General features: G+C 39.3%; 1 protein-coding gene across 4 annotated transcripts in view; it reads right to left on the bottom strand.

Moving 5' to 3' along the window:
• LOC127572741 (multiple C2 and transmembrane domain-containing protein 1-like) overlaps positions 1 to 19,557 on the bottom strand; it is a 409,900-nt gene that overhangs the window by 177,225 nt on the left and 213,118 nt on the right. For all 4 annotated transcript variants that reach the window (XM_052020315.1, XM_052020317.1, XM_052020316.1 and 1 more), the window contains one exon: positions 5,559 to 5,652. In XM_052020315.1, coding sequence (XP_051876275.1) covers positions 5,559 to 5,652 — 94 coding nt within the window. The remainder of the gene's footprint in view (positions 1 to 5,558; positions 5,653 to 19,557) is intronic.

Here is a 19,557-nt window from a genome sequence, read left to right as displayed (position 1 = left end):
TGAAAACGACCATTACATTGCCTTCTTGCTCACAATACAGAAGTAAAAGTCGACACCAATTAGAAGTTCAAAATAAAACTTAAAGATGAAATAGTATAAAGTATTTACCCATGTGCATCACCTTCATGTCTACCTGTTTTTGCTTAACCTATTCCGAACATTCACAAGAAGGTACAAGTGGAATCAGGGAAAAGCCCTGGGCCTTAGGTCTGGATTCAGAATGTATCTTCTTAGCATGAGTGACAGCAGTCTGGGCTGATTCTTTCTTATTTATTCATTTACTGGTATCTGGGCATACTTGGCAAAAGCAATATAAATGCCTATACCTAATTACCTTGGAGAAGGTAGTGGTGAGTTACCTTCTTGAACCATTTCTTCTGGAGAAGGTACTGCTACAGTGTGGTTAGGTAGGACATCAAGGACTTCGACCCAGTGACAATGAAGGAATGGAATGTAACTTGAAGGGAACCCATTACATGGTGGTGTTTCCAAGCACATGAAACCCTTGTCCTCTTGATGGTATATGTTGTGAGCTTGGGAGATGCTGCGAGTGTTCCCTTGGTGAGTAACTGTGTATCATTGAAAAACTGCACTGCAATAGAACTGTGGGTGCACTAAAAGTGGAGAGAGTGAATGTTTAGTGCAGTGGATGGAGTAACAATCAAGTGGGTTGCTCCCCTGTCCTCTATGGTGTTGAGTGTCTTGACCAGCTGCACTCATCCTAACTCATCCTTGTAGATAATGGAAATAAGGAAATGAGTTACTGGCCACAAGATACAGTCTCTGACATGCTTTTGTAACCAAAGTACTTATGCGCGTGGTTCAGTTGAGTTTCTGGTCAGTGGTGACCCTTAGGATATTCTTGCTGGAGAACGTGATGAGGGTAATGCCATTGAATTTCAAGAGTAGATGGTTATACTCCATATCTTATTTATGGAGTTTAATCTGGGCAAGTGTAAGGTGTTGAACTTTGGGAGGTCAAATATAAAGGGAAAGTATACAGTTATTGAGAGGACCCTTAACAGTAGTGATGTACAGAGGGATCTTGGCAACGCAAGCAGAGGGTTAAAGAAGGCTTATGGCATACTTGCTTTCACTGCTAAGGGCATAGAGTATAAAAGTCAGGAAGTCATGATGCCATTGTATAAAACTTTGGTTAGGCCACACTTAGAGTATTGCATTCGGTTCTAGTCGACCCATTACACAAAGGATGTGGAGGCTTTGGTGAGGGTTCAGAAGAGGTTTACCAGGATACTGCCTGGATTAGAGGGTATTAGCTATAAGGAGAGGTTAGACAAACTTGGATTGTTTTGTCTGGAGCATCGGAGGCTGAGGGAAGACCTAATAGAAGTTTATAAAATGATGAGAGGCATAGATTGGGTAGACAGCCAGAATCCTTTTCCCCAGGGTAGAAATATTGAACACTAGAGGGCATAGCTTTAAGGTGAGAGGGAGAAAATATAAAGTATAAAGGGGTTGTGCGGGACAAGTTTTTTTTTACACAGAGTGCTAGGTGCCTGGAACGCATTGTCGTGGGTGGCAGTGGAAGCAGATATGATAGTGGCATTCAAGAGACTTTTAGATGGGCGAATATGCAGCGAATACAAGGATGAGGATCACGTGCAGGCAGAAGGAATGAGCTTAATTTGGCATCATGCTCGGCACAGACATCGTGGGCTGAAGGGCCCGTTCCTGCGCTGTATCGTTCTATGTTGTGTGTTCTATCTTGTGGTGACTTGTGAGCAGGTGCGGCAGGACAACAAATCTTTGATCTAATATGTTTTTTTATCACACTGCTGGCTATTGCATACTGTTTTGCTGTTTGGCATGCTTTTTATCTTATGTTGCAGTTTCATCAGATTGGCATTTTTTTTATATCTCTGTTGCTATTCCCAGCATGTCCTTCTGTACTACTTATTGAATTAGGGCTGATCACTTAGCTTCACAGAAATGGTAGAGTGAGGGATATGCCAGGCCATGAGTTTGCAGATTATGGTGGTGTTTAACTTTGCTGCTGTTGATGGTCTACAGCACCTCATGGAGGCTCTGTTATGCTGTTAGAGCCATTTTCTAGTCTACTGCCTTTAGCACAATTGTAGTGCTGCAATAAAGAATGGAGCATGTCCATGGTATGTGGACTGATAGGGTAGAGCCAAACCATTGAAGTGGTAGGGGTGAGGGAATAGCAGCTTCCGGAGAGGAAAGCATGCTAATGATTCATACAGCTACTACAATTGTCCAGGAATCCACCTCAGCAATCCTAGGAATATTGCTGGGCTATTTTTCACCCATTGCACTTTTTAAATGCGAGAATTCACTGCCTCAAGGCCACAGGCAGGGTTTGCATGGCAGGAAGCTGAGTTTTCCTCTCAGAAATCTAATTTTCCAATGCGGTACAAAGACTTTTGGTGGAAGCTAACTGTGTCACATCAAATGCTAAATGCACTGCTATTAGATGCTGCAATGCAACTCAGTCCATGACCATGTCCTTCTGCCCTCCTTATTGAATGAGGGTTGACTTCTCTTAAAGGGCTGTGAGACTTTTGAATCCCTTGGATGGCCATGGGCACCACTTCCATGCTGGAAAGAACAGGAGTAAGAGAAGGTCATATGGTCCCTGCTCTGCCAAACAATAGAATCATGGCTGATTCTGTACATTATCCACTTTCCATCTGATTCCATATACCCAATTCATATCCAATATAAATCAGGCTTGATGAATAAGCATCCAAAGTCCTCTCCTAATGATAGTTCTAAAATCCAGACTTGTTCTACACTCTCCAGTTAGAGGAAGCAGCATCTTATTATCTATCTTGAAAAGCCCTCTCAGAATCTCAATGAGGCTCCTTCTCATTCTTCTCTACCTCAGTGAAATCGCCAATCTAACTCAGTCAGTCTGCATAGGACAATCCACTTAACTCTGGAAATGAATCTATTCTGCACTGACCCAAGGCTCATCCTCCACCCAGGGATATACTCCAATCTCTGTTCAACAGTGCTGAGTCAAATTATGCTGGATTCCTCTATTTCTTTGGCACTGAAAGCAAGCTTTCTGGCAGGTTTCCAAATTCACCAAGCTTTTGGTTGTCTATGGCTATCAACATCCTTCTGCAGCCTTGTCTTTGAAATCCTCATCTAAATCCTCTGTGTTTGAACTCATAACATTCCTCATCCTTCCTCTAGGCAGTACATAAACTTCCCTTGCCACAAAATCACAAGAAATAGCAACAAGAGTAGGCCATTTAGCCCCCTCGAGCTTGCTTCAATATTCAGTAAAATCATGGCTGATCCAATTTATCATTCCCACTTTTCCACCCTAATCTTTGATTCCCTTACTGATTAAAAATCCCTCTCTCAATTTTGAATATATTCAAAGAATCAGCCTCCATAGCTTTCTGGGGCAAGGGAGTCAAAAGTCTCACAACCCTTTAAGAGAAGAAATTCCTCCTTAGTCTTAAATAGACTCCCTTTATTCTGAGACTATGCCTTCCAGCCTTAGACTCTCTCATGCGGGGAAGCAACCTCCCAGCATTTACCATGTCAAACCCCCTAAGAACCTTGCCCATTCTTGTCTGTAACCTGTTGTATTGGGCATCTGACCATGTAAGGATCCCAATTCTGATTTATTCATTGAGATACCCACTATCTCGGTAAGTGAGCTGGTGGTAGCAAGTAGAACATCACGTCTCAACCTTCATTTCTTGTTCCTTCTCCACTGCCTAGCCAAACTGCAATTCAAGGCATTTGAAATGGGAAAATATGCAATGATTACATTATGAAAAAGGATGGATAGATGTTTGTGGGCAACTTTCTCTGTTCCTTTGACTGTAAAACCCTGGACTTTATATGTTGAATTTAGTAAAACAAGTGAAAGTTGCTTTATACCTGTTAAAACACATTTGCATGGAGAGAAAATAAATGATAGAATAATTATGTGCAAAAGTGGGTCATATTTCTATCTTTTAGCTGGCTCTTCAGCCCTGTGGTACACATTCCCAACTGATGACCTCAGTGATACTGCCTTTGGAGGAGGTGAGCAGATTGGCTTTCCGTGTCCCCTGCTTCAGTCTCCTTTGGAATATAGCTTTTTTCGCTAAGTAGTATAGAAATACAATTTGAAAGAGGGAATGTTTTGTGATCTCTACGCGAAGGATCAGCATTGTAATGGCATTACTTAGAAATTACCTTAATTTGCCTACAAAAAACTTGAGGGAATATTTTAGACACAACTGTAACTGTAAAATTGTAACTGTCAGTTAAAAATGTGTTAAATTAATCCCAATTGAATTTCAAATACATTGCTCTATTTTCACACCATAACATAACATGCAAAACTTTTCAGTTACTTCTCTCCACGTTGTTTGTGTGGAAGATTATAGGATCACTTATGCCAAGGAGCAATGAAGGTGGTCAAGTAACTCCATCATTTATCTGTCATAATCTGATTGACATGAGTAGCTATCTGCAGAAAGATGAGACTCCATATTTAGCAAGCTATGTTTATTCATGTACATTCTCAATTCTAACATAATGATGGATTTAACAGCTGGTCTGATCCACAATATACTATTTTATTGGTTAACTGGACAATTAGACATTTAAGCAGGACCTTGTTTGACTAGCTAATGGGTTTTGGGTTACCGTAACCAAAACCATTATACAAAGAAAATTTCTAGAATAAATACTGGATTGAACTACTACACTTATGCAAGTGTATTCAAAATAAGCTGGAAACAAGATAGCACCATTTAAAGCACTGCCTGTGTGCCAAGCATATTTTTACTATTCACATGAAGATATTTAGGTACAAATATAACAGTTATCTTTTAAGAATGAAATTTATAATTTTCTGCCAAGTCATTTTGGATTCCTTGTTTCTAGAGTCATTCAGCTAATGTTACCGATATACAAGAGAATTTTCATTCACTTTAATGAGATCCATAACTTCAGACCAATTTAGGAGCTGCTCTGGAACTGTCTAAAATCTGGGGAAATTATAACCAGAAGCTTATGCAGCACTTCACACCAGTTGCATTTTTCCCCACTATAAAGCTACTTCAAAGCCCATCTGAATTTTTGGCTCTGTTATATTTATTGGAGGAATCAGAGACAATTGCATTTCTTTATTCTGTGATGGTACTAGATTGGCTCTTGATTGGATCCAAAGTAGCAGTTTCAAAGTAATATGTAAATATATATGCATTTTACATTCAAAAATAACGTATAAGCACTTGAACAGGAAATACTTATGTATCTTTCTTCCATCTTTAATATATAAATATAGAAACACAATATAGGCAATTCAACAAAATAAGACTGCATATGAAATTGCTGCTTTTTAAAAAATTATTGTGTAAAGTATTTTCCTCAAACTAATTTGACTGAATTGGGAATTTTATAGGTTTATACATTAGAACTGTAAAATTATTCATTACAACTTTAATTTCAATTTATGTTTGTGTGAATACTTCAAGTAACAGAACATAGATGGGCAAAACCAAAGAAAAATCTCTGCAATCTTCTCATATCAGAACAAGCACAAAATGACCTCTCCTTACCTGTGACATCAGCCACCATTAAGCCTTCTGCCTTGACCACCTTTACCTGGATGAATCCTATGTCTCTTAGATTGTGAAAGGATCTAAACCATGACTGGAAAGTAATACAGTGAACAATCAGTTTTGCTTTTCTAGCATGGAATGCTCCATTCTATCTGTACTCTGCTTTTTATATCTCTATGCTATGATGTAGCAAAGGTTTAATAATCTTGAACAGAGCCAATTATTTGTTTGTCCATTTAAAATTATTTCAGATATTCTTTATGCTTCTTCACATGAATTGCTGTGGGAATTTATATACCAAGACAAAACATCATTAAAATCCCACTGGTGTTATTGCTATTGCTCAATATACATAAATAGGATATAATTTCAGATGATCTTATTGGGTTTTATCTGTTTATTATTTATGGTGCAAATTGATTAAATCCAAGTTACTTTCATTAATGATTTTTATACAGATAAATGATAGAACAATAATGAGCACTGGCAACTATATCCTTTGGAATTAATCTTCCGTATCATTTACTAATATGGAGCATTTTGCAGAAAACAAAAACCTAATGGTATTGAATTTTTATGACATATGTCAGATTAAACAATTCCTGCATTAGTTATCACTGTTGAACCATATGATATGCCTAATACAATGGTTTACTCCTTATCCCCCAATCACTTGAAAAGTACTGCCAGAATTTGGCTACAGGCATATTTCAGCATATAATGTGATGGGTGAGTTGTTCCAGTGAGTGGTTTCTCTTTTCCTTTAGCATTAGTGATAAAAATACTTTTAAACCAATGCTAAACCAGTTTCTGATTTAGTGACACACTTATCAAATTTCAGTTGGAAAGCTGGAGTTCTACAAAATGGCCTCTGATTTCAAATGACACTAAAACAGTTTCCTGAATATAACACACCTTTGAATGAATTCTGGCTTAACATGGGCACAAAGACAGTGACATGAATCAAGGAAATTTAGTTATATTATATCTGATATTTGTATATTTGTGAAACTAATTGAAGCAAATCAACTTAGAAAAGTACAAGGTGATTATGGGGCAAATCAATGGTCATTATCAATGTTCTAACTTGTACTGTTGATTCCACTTAAATATTAGGTAATTCATTAAGTACTACAGAAATTCCCATTTATATTCTTCTGGGTTCCATTAAGGTAAATGAGGCAGGCGGAGGCCTACAGCCATTCCCAATTACAATGTCAAAGTGCCATTATTAATGAGGCTATTAAACACAACTCAATACTCAATGTTGCAATTGAAAGAATTTAAAATCTGTTGGTATTTATCCCGTGTAACTCTTTAAACTGTGCATATAAATAAATATAAAGTTAATTCTATAAAAGCTTTGCACTTTTCAGACCCATTTAACATTTTGGACATCCATGAAAAGAATTATTCTGTTACATAGATCATTGTTAAATGCAACATCTATCTAAAACCAAAGTAAAAGAAAATGCAGGTCCTGATTGAGTCCCATAAACAGAATTTTGCCTTTCAGAGGAGAAAATTTATTAGTCTCTGTACCATTAAGGAAAGCTCTTAAATGAACCATAAAGTGAAAAAAGTTGCCTAATCAACATGCCTGATTATTCTTAACACTTTAAAATGTTATGTTTAAGCACCCATGCATGCTTTTTCGACCCAAATCACCTAACAATAAATACTGTACTCTTTTAAAAAGTAGCTTTGCCTGGAATAATGCAAAATCCTTTGAATTTAACAGTACTTTATTAGTTTGAATATTTTATTTTCCATCAGATTATAGTTCAAGAATAAAAGTTTATCCAACGAGCAGCTAACCTGCAAAGACCAAATGATCCCAAATTCAAATTAGGGTTGTGCTACATAAACTGATATTCACCAGGGCAATGAAAGCATGCTGTAATATTTCCATTAAAAGGCAGAACCTTATCATGACTTCTACCTGATCGTTATTCATCAGGTGACTAGACATCAGATGAGAATCACATCACACTAAGCTACGATCCCATCACAGTTAAAAGTCCGATGGTATTCAAAGTGAAGTTTCAAGTGTGAATAAGAACCACTTGGCCAGAGCAAAACAAAATCTTAAGAGTGACTGAACTATTATAAAACGAAGTATAAATATCCTCATTGCAGAGGCGTTGAGGAGAATAATTGCAGTATAAATAAAAGATAAATTAAAGAGGAATTATAATATTAATCAGGGTCTATGGAGTTGTACCTTTTCAACAAAATACTGTATACTCATGATGCTGCGGATTATTGCATCTGCCTGCAGCCAAGTTAGTTGTCTCATGGGGACTGTTGCTACCCCATAATGAAAAGTCTTTGCAGAAAATATATAGTTCTCCTTCTCACCTTAGCTCTTAAATCTGATAATTGACAACATGAATAGGCTTGTTTAACTCTGCATATTCCATAAACCTTCAAAATCCTGCAGTCTGAATATTATTCCTATTTTCCTAAACTATTCTGAAGGATCCAAATATTACAAGTGTAACACAGAGCTCCTCTAAATAAATCAGGATGGAAATCAAGTCATGATGGTAAAATGTAATGGGATACGATGTCTGACTAATGCTTTTTCACTTTGCTGATCCCATTCACAAATCTAGGGGACAGACATATAATAATATTTGAATGGGTGCCTGGAGCAATACAATAAAAGACATTGGCCCCACTGAGGAAATGAAATTTGGAGATACGTCCTGCTGCTTTAAACCTCCCTCTGTGAAAGAAAATTGACCCCTAGATTCCAAAGAACTCCCTCAGGAAATAGAGGCAAGTTTTTTAAGATAATTGAACCCTCTAGGATTAATTATGTTTTTAAAAGTTCAGTTAAATTTTTCTCAATGTAAACTGTGTCTATTCTTAGAAAAGAATAGATTTTGATGGCCCATCTGGATAGGCTGAATGGATTTTCTTGGTGGCCCAGGGAATGCCTGCACATTATCTCTGAGCTGCAGCTTTTAATCTTCTCTTTAAATGGAGGGGAAGTACAACTGGTCTGGATTCCTCTTCAAATTACAGCCTTGGCCTGAACAGCCACTTAGTTTTACTCAACTACAGAACTTTTATCATATCTTTACCAAAATGGCTATGTGGTTGATAATGCAGGAGGAAAGATTTGGACTACAGACAATAGCAATTGTCCGACAAATTGGACAGATAAATGGCAAATGCAAGTTAATCCACAGAAGTGTGAGGTAATATGAAAAGTCCAACATGGCAAAGGAATATACCATAAACGGGACGATAGTGAGAGATTTGGAGGAACAAGGAGATTTTGGAATATATGTCCACAGATCCATGAAGGCAGAAAGACAGGGCAATAATGTGCTTGGAAAGCGAAGAGAATAATTTCCTTTTAGGGTTGACATTCCAAAACAATACTGAGGGAGTGCTAACGGTCAGAGGCACGATAGTAAATTGAAGTACAGTTCACTTCTTTATGTTAAAGATGATATGGCATTTTTTCAGAAATAGCAGGGGAATCATGCACAATTGTTATTACCCAACTAATATTATTAAAACAAAGTGGGGCAGATACTCATTCTCAGTTGCTTCTCTTAATTGTTAAGTAGAGTGTGAGCTGATGGGTTTCACTTTCGGGAATAGTGATTGAGCCAGAAACTACGTCAATATTCAAGAACGGAAGAAGGAAAAGTAAATGTGGGAATTAGATGAGCAAATGTGGTGAAAATTATTTTCTCCCTGGCATGGATTGATTCATGTTTTCTGTGTTGTAATATTAATAGCAATTTAATGGTATCTCCAAAACTAACACTGAGTATTACTTAGTAAGATTTCATCACTTAATTTTACATGAAAGCTATGTTAATGGTTATATACATCCTTCTAAAATTATTCTAATTACTTAATAGATTTTGTTTATTCTTTGATTCTTTTCCTATTAACAACGATTCCCTAGCAGTCTCTCATTTCTCACATTTGTTCCTTCTTCATGTCAGTGACCTCTTGCACTCATTGTCCAGACAGAGTCATTGATAACTCCATTCTATATTTATCCTGCAGACATCAAATCTTGATTGGTCACAATCTCCACTGCAATAAGTGAATAGCATGCCAATTTCCTTCACGTGTTTCAGTTGAACAGTGTAAAAGTTGCTTCTTTCAAATCTTTGGAGTAAAGCTGTTAAATATTTTTCAAAAGTTTAACAAGCTTCCACTGTGATGTTTTTTATTATTTTTGCTCTTTCTTGCTAATTATATTTTTAGCTTTTGAACCTCTGAGAAATTGTACAAATGAACTTTCAATTCTTGCATTCTAAGTCCTGGAACTCCCTCCCCAACTGCACAGTGGGAGTGCCTTCACCAGAAGGACAACTGCGTTTCAACAAGGTGGTTCACTACATCTTCTCAAGGGCAATTAGGGATGGGAAGTATATGCAGGCTTTGCTATTGTTGCCTACATCTTATAAAATGAATGAATAATTAACATGGAAAGTTTCTTTACTTTGGTTGAAGCTGTTGAATCCAAATGATCCTCAAGAAGTAACAGCATGATATAATGTAAATTGTTTTTGTAGACTTTAATTATCAACCATATTTACTTAGCAATTTCTGAAAAAGTGAAATAATAATAATAGTACATAACTGTTAGACTTTGCTAACTTTTCACAAACGGAAATAATGTGTTTTGTAAACTCTCTAGTGAGCTAGAATTTACTATTAATTCTACTATTCTTATATATTGTGGAATTGGTTAATTAGTTGATTATTGTTAGAATTTCATTCAGATAAATTTGCTTTTCAGACTCCAGATCAAATTTAAAGAATTTTGAAATACCACTAGACATTAAATGCCATTGACATAGTTATTCAAAATTAAATAATTCCACAAAACTCAAAAAGGATCTGGCAATTTATGCATATCCAAACCATTCATATAGTATGTATGGTGCTTGAATTGTGCTCAAATAACCTTCAGAGTAACACTTGAATCATCCTCAAAATGTGGTATCAATTTAGATTGGGGTAATATTCCCATTAATGTGCTGGTTTTTTAAACACCTTATGTACACTTACTGACTTAAGGTAGCCAATACCCACTTAAGACCAAACACAAATGTTTCATTTTGTTATTACTATTTTCAGTATATATGCTGTATAGACTTTTTCAAATATTATCATTCTTTCAATGATAGTTTCTTCTGGCCAGAACTCTCACATCTGATAAAGTTGCCTCTAATAAATGTAATTTTCCTTTTAGCATAAATACTACTTTTCCCTTCTGACCAATTCTTGATTTTCTCCATTAGGTTTGAGTAATGTTCCCACATTTGGAGAAGCTCTCCTACCATCTATTGCAAGCAAAGGCTTATCATTTGATAGGTGCACTGCCTCATGTCCAGCTTTCAGCCTTCTTCATTATCAAAACCTGAGTTGTGCCTATTTACAATACAGAAGATAATACTTGTTTAAACAAGTTGCCAAAGTACATACTCTTTTCTACATTGCCACTGCAGAATTTCTTTCCTACGATATCCAAAGTGTGAAATTATTTATGACCACCTTCAGTTTTTCATTCCTCCTCCATTCTTAGGTTTTCTCAAAAAGCTAACCAAGTACTACAATCTTTTTTTCTGTTCCTTCCCACTTTAAGGTTTGACCTTTCTTCTTGGTTGGGAACCAAGATCACAACAGCTCATGGTGTGATTCACCCAGCTGTGGTTAGGTAAATTTGCCCTGGGCTTGTATGGGTCAAATGTAAATTCAATATAAGGATGCTGGCGCACCATCATTCTGTTCTGTTACTGAGGTCCAGCATCAGAGCCTGGACCAGCTGGGTGGTGAATCTGCCTTTGCAATCCAATGCCAGCCAGAGTTGAATTGCTATTCATTTTAATAGGGATGCCTAACTTGGAGATAAGGAAGGAAAAAGTTCTGCTGTAATAATACATCAGACATATTTAAAATGCAACAAAGGACACTGCCCCAGCCTTGCCTCCTGTGAAGGGCTTTCAGTGCTTTCTGTGGGTGTGGGTGTTGCGGCACCTCAGTGGTATGCTAATGGTGGCTAGCCACTATTGAAGCCCAGGAATCCCTGACAAATCACTACTCCTGACCAATTGGCTCTGGGATTGGGCAGCACAGGATCCTAGTGTCCGTATAACATTTGTACAGGCATAGTGAGAGTGCAGTGATTCATTTCAGGCAGCGAGCTGAATCTAGCAATAGTTGGTACATGCAGTACAAATCAAAAATTGTTTTGTTTAAAAAAGGGAAGGCTTATTTTGCATCAGTTTTCAGCCTTGCATAAGTTAAATAAATGAGGAAGGTTGCATTTATCAGAGATTCAGTAGCCTGGAATTTGCTTTTGAGCCCAGTTTACTGTGGCTGATAAACACAGTAAACAAAACACATTCTTATTTGTTCTGAAGCAAACTACTTTATTCCAGGCATTAACATGCTCAATACTGTCTGAGTGAGTGCTAAGACAGTACTGAGCATGTTAATGCCTAGAATAAAGCCTAGAGTTGTCAAGTTAATAATTCCCTTCAGATTAGTATATGGGCATTTTCATGTCTTAAATTAGTTAATTTAATTTTCCATTTTTCTAATCCTCTCAGTTTCACAGTACCATCTCTGATGGGAGCAATAATCTGAATATGATTGTAGCCAAGTAGGCCTTGAGTTTTGCCGTGGTTCTTAATTGGAATTGTTTTCTATCAAGATACATAGTTACTGGCAACAATTCTACAAGAGGGCATCAGAATTCCTTCTGAACCTTTGGTATTCAGAATTGCTATTCTTAGATAATTAAAAATCAAGGCATCTATGCAACTCTGACATGATACAGTTTAAGGTGACAGATAAAGGAACCAGATTTAAAATAACTTTTCATCAGAAATGCAAAAGGTTTGAGATTAAACAAGTTTTAAGAATCAGAGAAAATTTTGAAGGGAATGGGAACAAGGGTGACAGCTTCAGGTGATATCATGAAAAAGAGAGGATATGAATGTGATAAACCACATTTCACTAAACAAAACTGCTGCTTGTGGGACCCGAGTACACAAATTGGCTGCTTTGTTTCCTGAGTTACAACAGTGACCAGAGTTGAAAAGTTCTTCAATGACTGCAAAGTCCATAACAGGGCAGAAATTAGGTGAGATGAAATGACAACATCACCCCTTTTGCAAGTAAGAAGTGAATGATAATAGGAAAAGTAAGGGAATCAAAGGTCAGTCTGGAGAAGGTGCAAGTGCAGAATTATTATTTTTCTTCACACCATGAGCTGTTGTGATCTGAAAAGCAAAGCCTGAACGAATGGCAGAAGCAGATTCAATGGTAACTTCAACTAAAAATGGATAAATATGAAGGGGAAAATACACTAAGAGGCTACAGAGGCAGAGCTGGGATCGAGATCAATTGGACAATTGTACCAAAGAGCTGGAACAATTGTGGTTAGCCTGTCTTTTGTCATTCAGCAGAACACTAGTACTGTCGATGACAGCAACAGGTGAAATCATGACAAGAGAAGATTTGACTGTGGTAAACTGTACTTAATTTTTTTTTTAAATGCCATTTCTGGGACCTGAGTACACAAATTGGCTGCTTTGTTTCCCAAGTTAGTTGAAAAGTACTTCAATGATGACAAAGTCCTTCGGGATGTTCTAAAGTTGGGAAAGAAGTTTCTCATTTTCTTTCTGACTTAGTGACTGGTATGCAGACAGATGGATAGCAGGCATGCCTCCACCAGAGATGGAGGAATTTCAGAAGTGGTATCCTGGAAAAGACCAGTAATACCCATCTGGTGGTTGCCCAAAGAGTCCTAGCATACCACTAAACACTCCAACAATTAAAAAGCAATTACAAATACATGCCTCTGTCCCTCACAGCCTTTCTATTCCATTGAAACAAATGGCACTTGGTCCAAATGAGTGTAGAACATGCAGATTCCACACCCAAATTAGTGAGGACTCTCCACGAGGAGATTATGCAACAGAAAGCACTTAACAAAACAATAGCAAAACCCAACCACAATTTTGAAACTTTCACATGTAGAAACCCCTAACTTGGTGACAATTACATGAGCAAATGTCAGTTATTTTGCCTACATTCCTCAGGAAAAACTGGACAGTATTTGAACAGCTTAAAGCAGCCTGAAAGAGAATGTAGCTTTCTCCTTGACATTTTTTGTTGTTTAACCTTTGTGCCCTTCACCACTGGAAAAAAATGTGTATTCCTTTCATTTAAATTTTTAATCATTTGACTTTGTATGCAATACAGCTTTTGCTGCTCTTCTAAACCAAACCTATCACCCTTTCCAGCAATGCAAGGATTGTGCACAGTACCAGAAAGGTCACAGTGATGATTTTCCATCAAGAAAAGGGATAAGATATCTCTATTTCTGAGAAAAATAAAAAAAATGTGGCCACAAAAATGTCAGCTTGATATAACAGCAGCTTAATATACAATCTTCCTAATTTCCTTTTACACTGATGCAATCCTGCTCTCACCTGCTTATTGTGAATATGGAAGAACAATTAAGAGGCTGTACGTGCCATGGTTATTCGGGCTCACTCATTTCTCTTCCTTAATGAAGCTTGAACTGTCCTTCTTGCCACATTGTGCTGGATTTTCCCCACCCACTACCCATGGGGTTTTTCTTCCTACAGTTTCAGCCACAATGCGTTTGACAAATCCTCACAGACCTCACCAAACTTTGGATGGACATTGGCAATCCCTTTCATTGGTGAATCACATGCCATGCTAGTCACCTTGGAATGCATGAGAGGCCAGGTGACAGGCTTTTGTGCCCGCTGATGACACTATTTTCATTTTACACTATTGCTATTACATAGTTGACCTGTTTTAAACAATTATAAAAGCACATGTTAGTTTATGATGTACAACCCAGTGTGGGATTTGGACAGTACATTTGACAGCATATTGAAGGAACCAGAGGAAAGCTGCAGCAGTCAGGTCGCTGGCACAGAATCTGGCTCTGTGGCTCAGAAGGGAAGGGGGGAGAAGTGGAGAGCAACAGTGGAGAGGGGACTCTATAGTTAGGGGAGCAGACAGGAGATTCTGTGGACGTGAAAAAGACTCCCAGTCGGTATGTTGCCTCCCAGGTGCCAGGGTCGGGGATGTCTCAGATCAGGTCCACAGCGTTCTAAAGGGGGAGGGTGAGCAGCCAGAAGTCATGGTGCACATAGGTACCAACGACGTAGGTAGGGAAAAGGATGAGGTCCTGAAAAGTGAATATGGGGAACTAGGTAGGAAGCTGAAAAGCAGGACCTCAAGGGTAGTAATTTCTGGATTGCTGCCTGTGCCACGTGCCAGTGAGGGTAAGAATAGGTTGATTTGGCTGATGAATGTGTGGCTGAGAAATTGGTGCAGGGGGCAGGGTTTCAGATTTGTGGATCATTGGGATCTCTTCTGGGGAAGGTACGACCTGTACCAAAGGGACGTGTTACACCTGAACTGGAGGGGGACCAACATCCTTGCGAGCAGGTTTGCTCAAGCTGTTGCGGTGGGTTTAAACTAGTTTGGCAGGGGGATGGGAACCCGAGTGATAGGTCAGAGGATGGGGCAGTTGACGTACAGGTTAATGTAGCATGTAGAGAAACTGTGAGGAAGGATAGACAGTTGATAGGGCAAAATTGCAATCAGCTGGAATGGGTTGAAGTGTGTCTTTTTTAATGCAAGAAGTATTAGGAACAAGGGTGATGAACTTAGAGTATGGGTCAGTACATGGAACTACGATGTTGTGGCCATTACAGAGATTTGGCTGTCACAAGGGCAGGAATGGCTGCTGGATATTCTGGGGTTTAGATGTTTCAAAAGGGACAGGGAGGGAGGTAAAAGAGGTGGGGGAGTGGCATTGCTAATCAGGGACAGTATCACAGTTGCAGAAAGGGATGATGTCCTGGAGGGATCATTTACTGAGTCAGTGTGGGTGGAGTCAGAAAAAGGAAAAGAGTAATCACTCTATTGGGAGTATTCTATAGACCCCCCACCCCCCAATAGCAACAGAGACACTGAGAAATAATCGGGAGGCAGATCTTGGAAAGGTGCAAAAATAACATGGTTGTTGTCATGGGTGATTTCAACTTCCCTAATATTGATTGGCACCTCCTTAGTGAAAAAGGTTTGGATGGGGTGGAATTTGTTAGGTGTGTCCAGGAAGGATTCCTGACACAATATGTAGACAGGCTGTTCGGAGGAGAGGCCATTCTGGATCTGGTACTAGGCAATGAACCTGGTCAGGTGCCAGATCTCTTGGTGGGTGAGCATTTTGGAGACAGTGACCACAACTCCCTGTCCTTTACCCTTGCCTTGGAGAGGGATAGGAGCAGACAGTATGGGTCAGTATTTAATTGGGGGAGGGGGAACTATGATGCTATTAGGCAGGAACTTGGGAACGTAAATTGGGAACAGATGTTCTTGGGGAAGTGCACAATGGAAATGTGGAGGTTGTTTAGGGAGTACTTGCATGGGGTTCTGGATAGGTTTGTCCCACCGAGGCAGGAAAAGGATGGCAGAGTGAAGGAACCATGGTTGACAAGAGATGTAGACTATCTTGTCAAGAGGAAGAAAGAAGCTTACCTAAAGTTTAGAAAGCAAGTATCAGACAGGGCTCTGGAGAGTTACAAGATGGCCAGGAGATAGCTTAAGAATGGATTTAGGAGAGCTTGAAGGGGGCATGAGAAGGCTTTGGCGAGTAGAATTAAGAAAAACCCCCGAGGTATTCTACATATATGTGAAGAATAGGAGGATGACTAGAGTGAGGGTAGGATAAGATATCTTTATTAGTCACATGTACATCGAAGCACACAGTGAAATACATCTTTTTGTGCAGAGTGTTCTGGGGGTAGCCCGCAAGTGTCGCCACACTTCCAGTGCCAACAGTGCATGCCCACAACTTCCTAACCCGTTCGTCTTTGGAATATGGGAGGAAACCCATGCAGACACGGGGAGAATGTACAAACTCCTTACAGACAGTGGCCAGAATTGAACCCGGGTCGCTGGTGCTGTAAAAGCATTACGCTAATCGCTACACTACTGTGCCTGCCCAGGGACCAATCAGGGATAAAAGAGGAAACATGTGCCTGGAGTCAGAAGCGGTACGGGAGGTCCTTAAAGAATACTTTGCTTCAGTATTCACCAGAGAGAGAGACCTTGACATTTGTGAGGACAACATAAAGCAGGCTGATAAGCTAGAACATGTCGATGTTAAGAAGGAGGATGTGCTGAAACTTTTGAAAAACATTAGGACATGATAGATAAGTCCCTGGGGCAGGACGGGATATATTCCAGGATACTACGGGAAGCGAGGGAAGAGACTTCTGAGCCCTTGGCAATGATCATTGCATCCTCACTGGCTGCAGCAGTAGTACCAGGTGATTGGAAGATGGGTAATGTTATTCCTTTGTTCAAGAAAGGGAGTAGGGATAACCCTGGGAATTATAGACCAGTGAGTCTCACTTCAGTGGTGGGCAAATTATTGGAAAAGATTCTTAGGAACAGGATTTATGAGCATTTGGAGAAGCATAGTCTGATTAGGGATAGTCAGCATGGCTTTGTGATGGGCAGGTCATGCCTCACGAGGATGTGACAAATCACATTCATGAGGGTTGAGCAGTGGATGTGGTGTATATGGACTTTAGTAAGGCATTTGAAAAGGTTCCCCATGATAGGTTCATTCAGAAGATCGGAAGGCATGGGATCCAGGGAAACTTGGCTGTGTGGATTCAGAATTGGCTCGCCCATAGAAGGCAGAGGGTGGTTGTAGATGAAGTGTATACTGCCTGGAGGTCGGTGACAAGTGGTGTTCCGCAGGGATCTGTTCTGGGATCCCAGCTCTTTGTGATTTTTATAAATGACTTGGATAAGGAAGTGGAAGGGTGGGTTAGTAAGTTTGCAGATGACACGAAGGTTGGTGGTGTTGTGGATAGTGCAGAAGGTTGTTGAGGGTTACGACAGGACATTGATAGGATGCAAAGCTGGGCTGAGAAGTGGCAGATGGAGTTCAACTCAGAAAAGTGTGAAGTGATTCACTTTGAAAGGTCAAATCTAAAGACAGAATACAGGGTTAATGGCAGGATTCTTAGCAGTGTGGAGGAACAGAGGGATCATGGGGTCCAAGTCCATAGATCCCTCAAAGTTGCTGCGCATGTTGAAAGGGTTGCTGAGAAGGTGTATGGCGTGTTGGCCTTCATTAGTCAGGGGACTGAGTTCAAGAGCCACAAGGCAATGCTGCAGTTCTATAAAACTCTAGTTAAACCAAAGTTAGAATATTGTGTTCAGGTCTGGTCACCTCACTATAGGAAGGATGTGGAAGTTTTACAAAGTGTGCAGAGGAGATTTACTAGGATGCTCCCTGGATTGGAGAGCATATCTTATGAGGATAGGTTGAGCAAACTAGGGCTTTTCTCTTTGGACTGAAGAAGGATGAGAGGTGACCAAACAGAGGTGTACAAGATGATAAGGGGCATAGGTCAAGTGGACAGCCAGAGACTTCTTCCCAGGACAGAAATGGCTAACACGAAGGGGCATAATTTTAAGGTGATTGGAGAAAGGTTTTGGGCGATATCAGAGCTAAGTTTGTTTACACAGAGAGTGGTGGGTGCATCAAACGCACTGCCAGGGATGCTGGTAGAGGCAGATACATTAGGGACATTTAAGAGACTCTAAGATAGGCATATGGATAATAGAAAAATGGAGAGGTATGTGGAAGGGAATGGTTAGATTGATCTTAGAGTAGGTTGAAAGGTCAGCACAACATTGTGGGCCGAAGGGCCTGTACTGTGCTATAAGGTTCTATGTTCTAAAAAACCAACAGGTCAATTCACAGATTATTAAATGATACCCTACGCTCCTCACAGCTGTTACATTCAAGTTGCACAATGCGTGTAAATACATATAGATTGCAGTTAAATTGGGAATAAGCTGTCCATAACATCACTGAGACCATGTGCAACTATAGAACGACACTTTACCAGCCTACCGTTATGACTCCTCTAAAATATATCTAAAAAAAATTGTGTACCCAGAATAAAAAACCATTGGATACTGACAACCAACGTTATCAACTCACTGAAAAAAGCTCTGGAAAAAAAATGCTAATTATCAGTGGTAATTCCTACTGATTAGGTTCATTAATTCTTCCCAATGATTGTAATTATTTTAATTTCTTGTCTGTGAACTGAAAATTTCCAGCTCCATACCCAGTAAATTATTTTCCTAACTCATAAACTGATTATACTTGTTAGAAATTCCAGTAAGCAATGGTTAACTAAATTAACCCACTTGTTGAAGTGCATGTTCACCAAGTGAGGAGATGTTGCTAATGTCTCATTCTATTTGTCTCAATGCTTCCCTTCAAAAACTTTCACACTTCTCCCTCCTGAACCTCTATTTTGCACCACAATCCCCACCCTGAGTCCCAGACTTGGGCAGAGACCCAGTCCTTAAAGGGGTATCAAAAAGCCAGAGGCTTTCCACCTCCCAATGGTCCAGGTGCAGCAAAAAACCTTGCCGCTAGTTGGATGGCGGTAGCAGTGTCTGTCCACTGGTACAAGGACTTAGAAGATTCCAAATTCAAAAGCAACTCAGCGAAGGAGTGAGGGATTGGATTCAACAATGCATGTGGCAGCTGGAACCTTGGAGGACTGCTGATCCCTGATTTCTGTGGGTAAGCCATCCCAGCCCACAATGTTGCTATACCTCAGCTGCCCAGTTCATTATGCCATCATATATCATCACTTTAACAATTTTTTCAGTACTTTTGACCACCAGAAAAGCTGTAATTCCACAACGGAACATTTGTCATTTTTCTCATCTGTGAAATAATGTTGTTGTTCATAAATCCTTATTTGAAAGAACAACAGTTATTAAAGAGCCACTTACTGATGGAGCCAATATTACTAAAATACAGATTTCCCCTTGCTTCATCAAATTAAATCTGAGCAGTTTCAATGAATAACCACAGAACCCTCTTATTATCAGACCCAATTTGCCAACC

Source organism: Pristis pectinata, chromosome 7, assembly GCF_009764475.1.
Source record: "Pristis pectinata isolate sPriPec2 chromosome 7, sPriPec2.1.pri, whole genome shotgun sequence".
Classification (NCBI taxonomy): Eukaryota; Metazoa; Chordata; class Chondrichthyes; order Rhinopristiformes; family Pristidae; genus Pristis; species Pristis pectinata.
The sequence above is the reverse complement of the archived record's forward strand: the minus strand, read 5'-3'. Positions and strand labels throughout refer to the sequence as shown.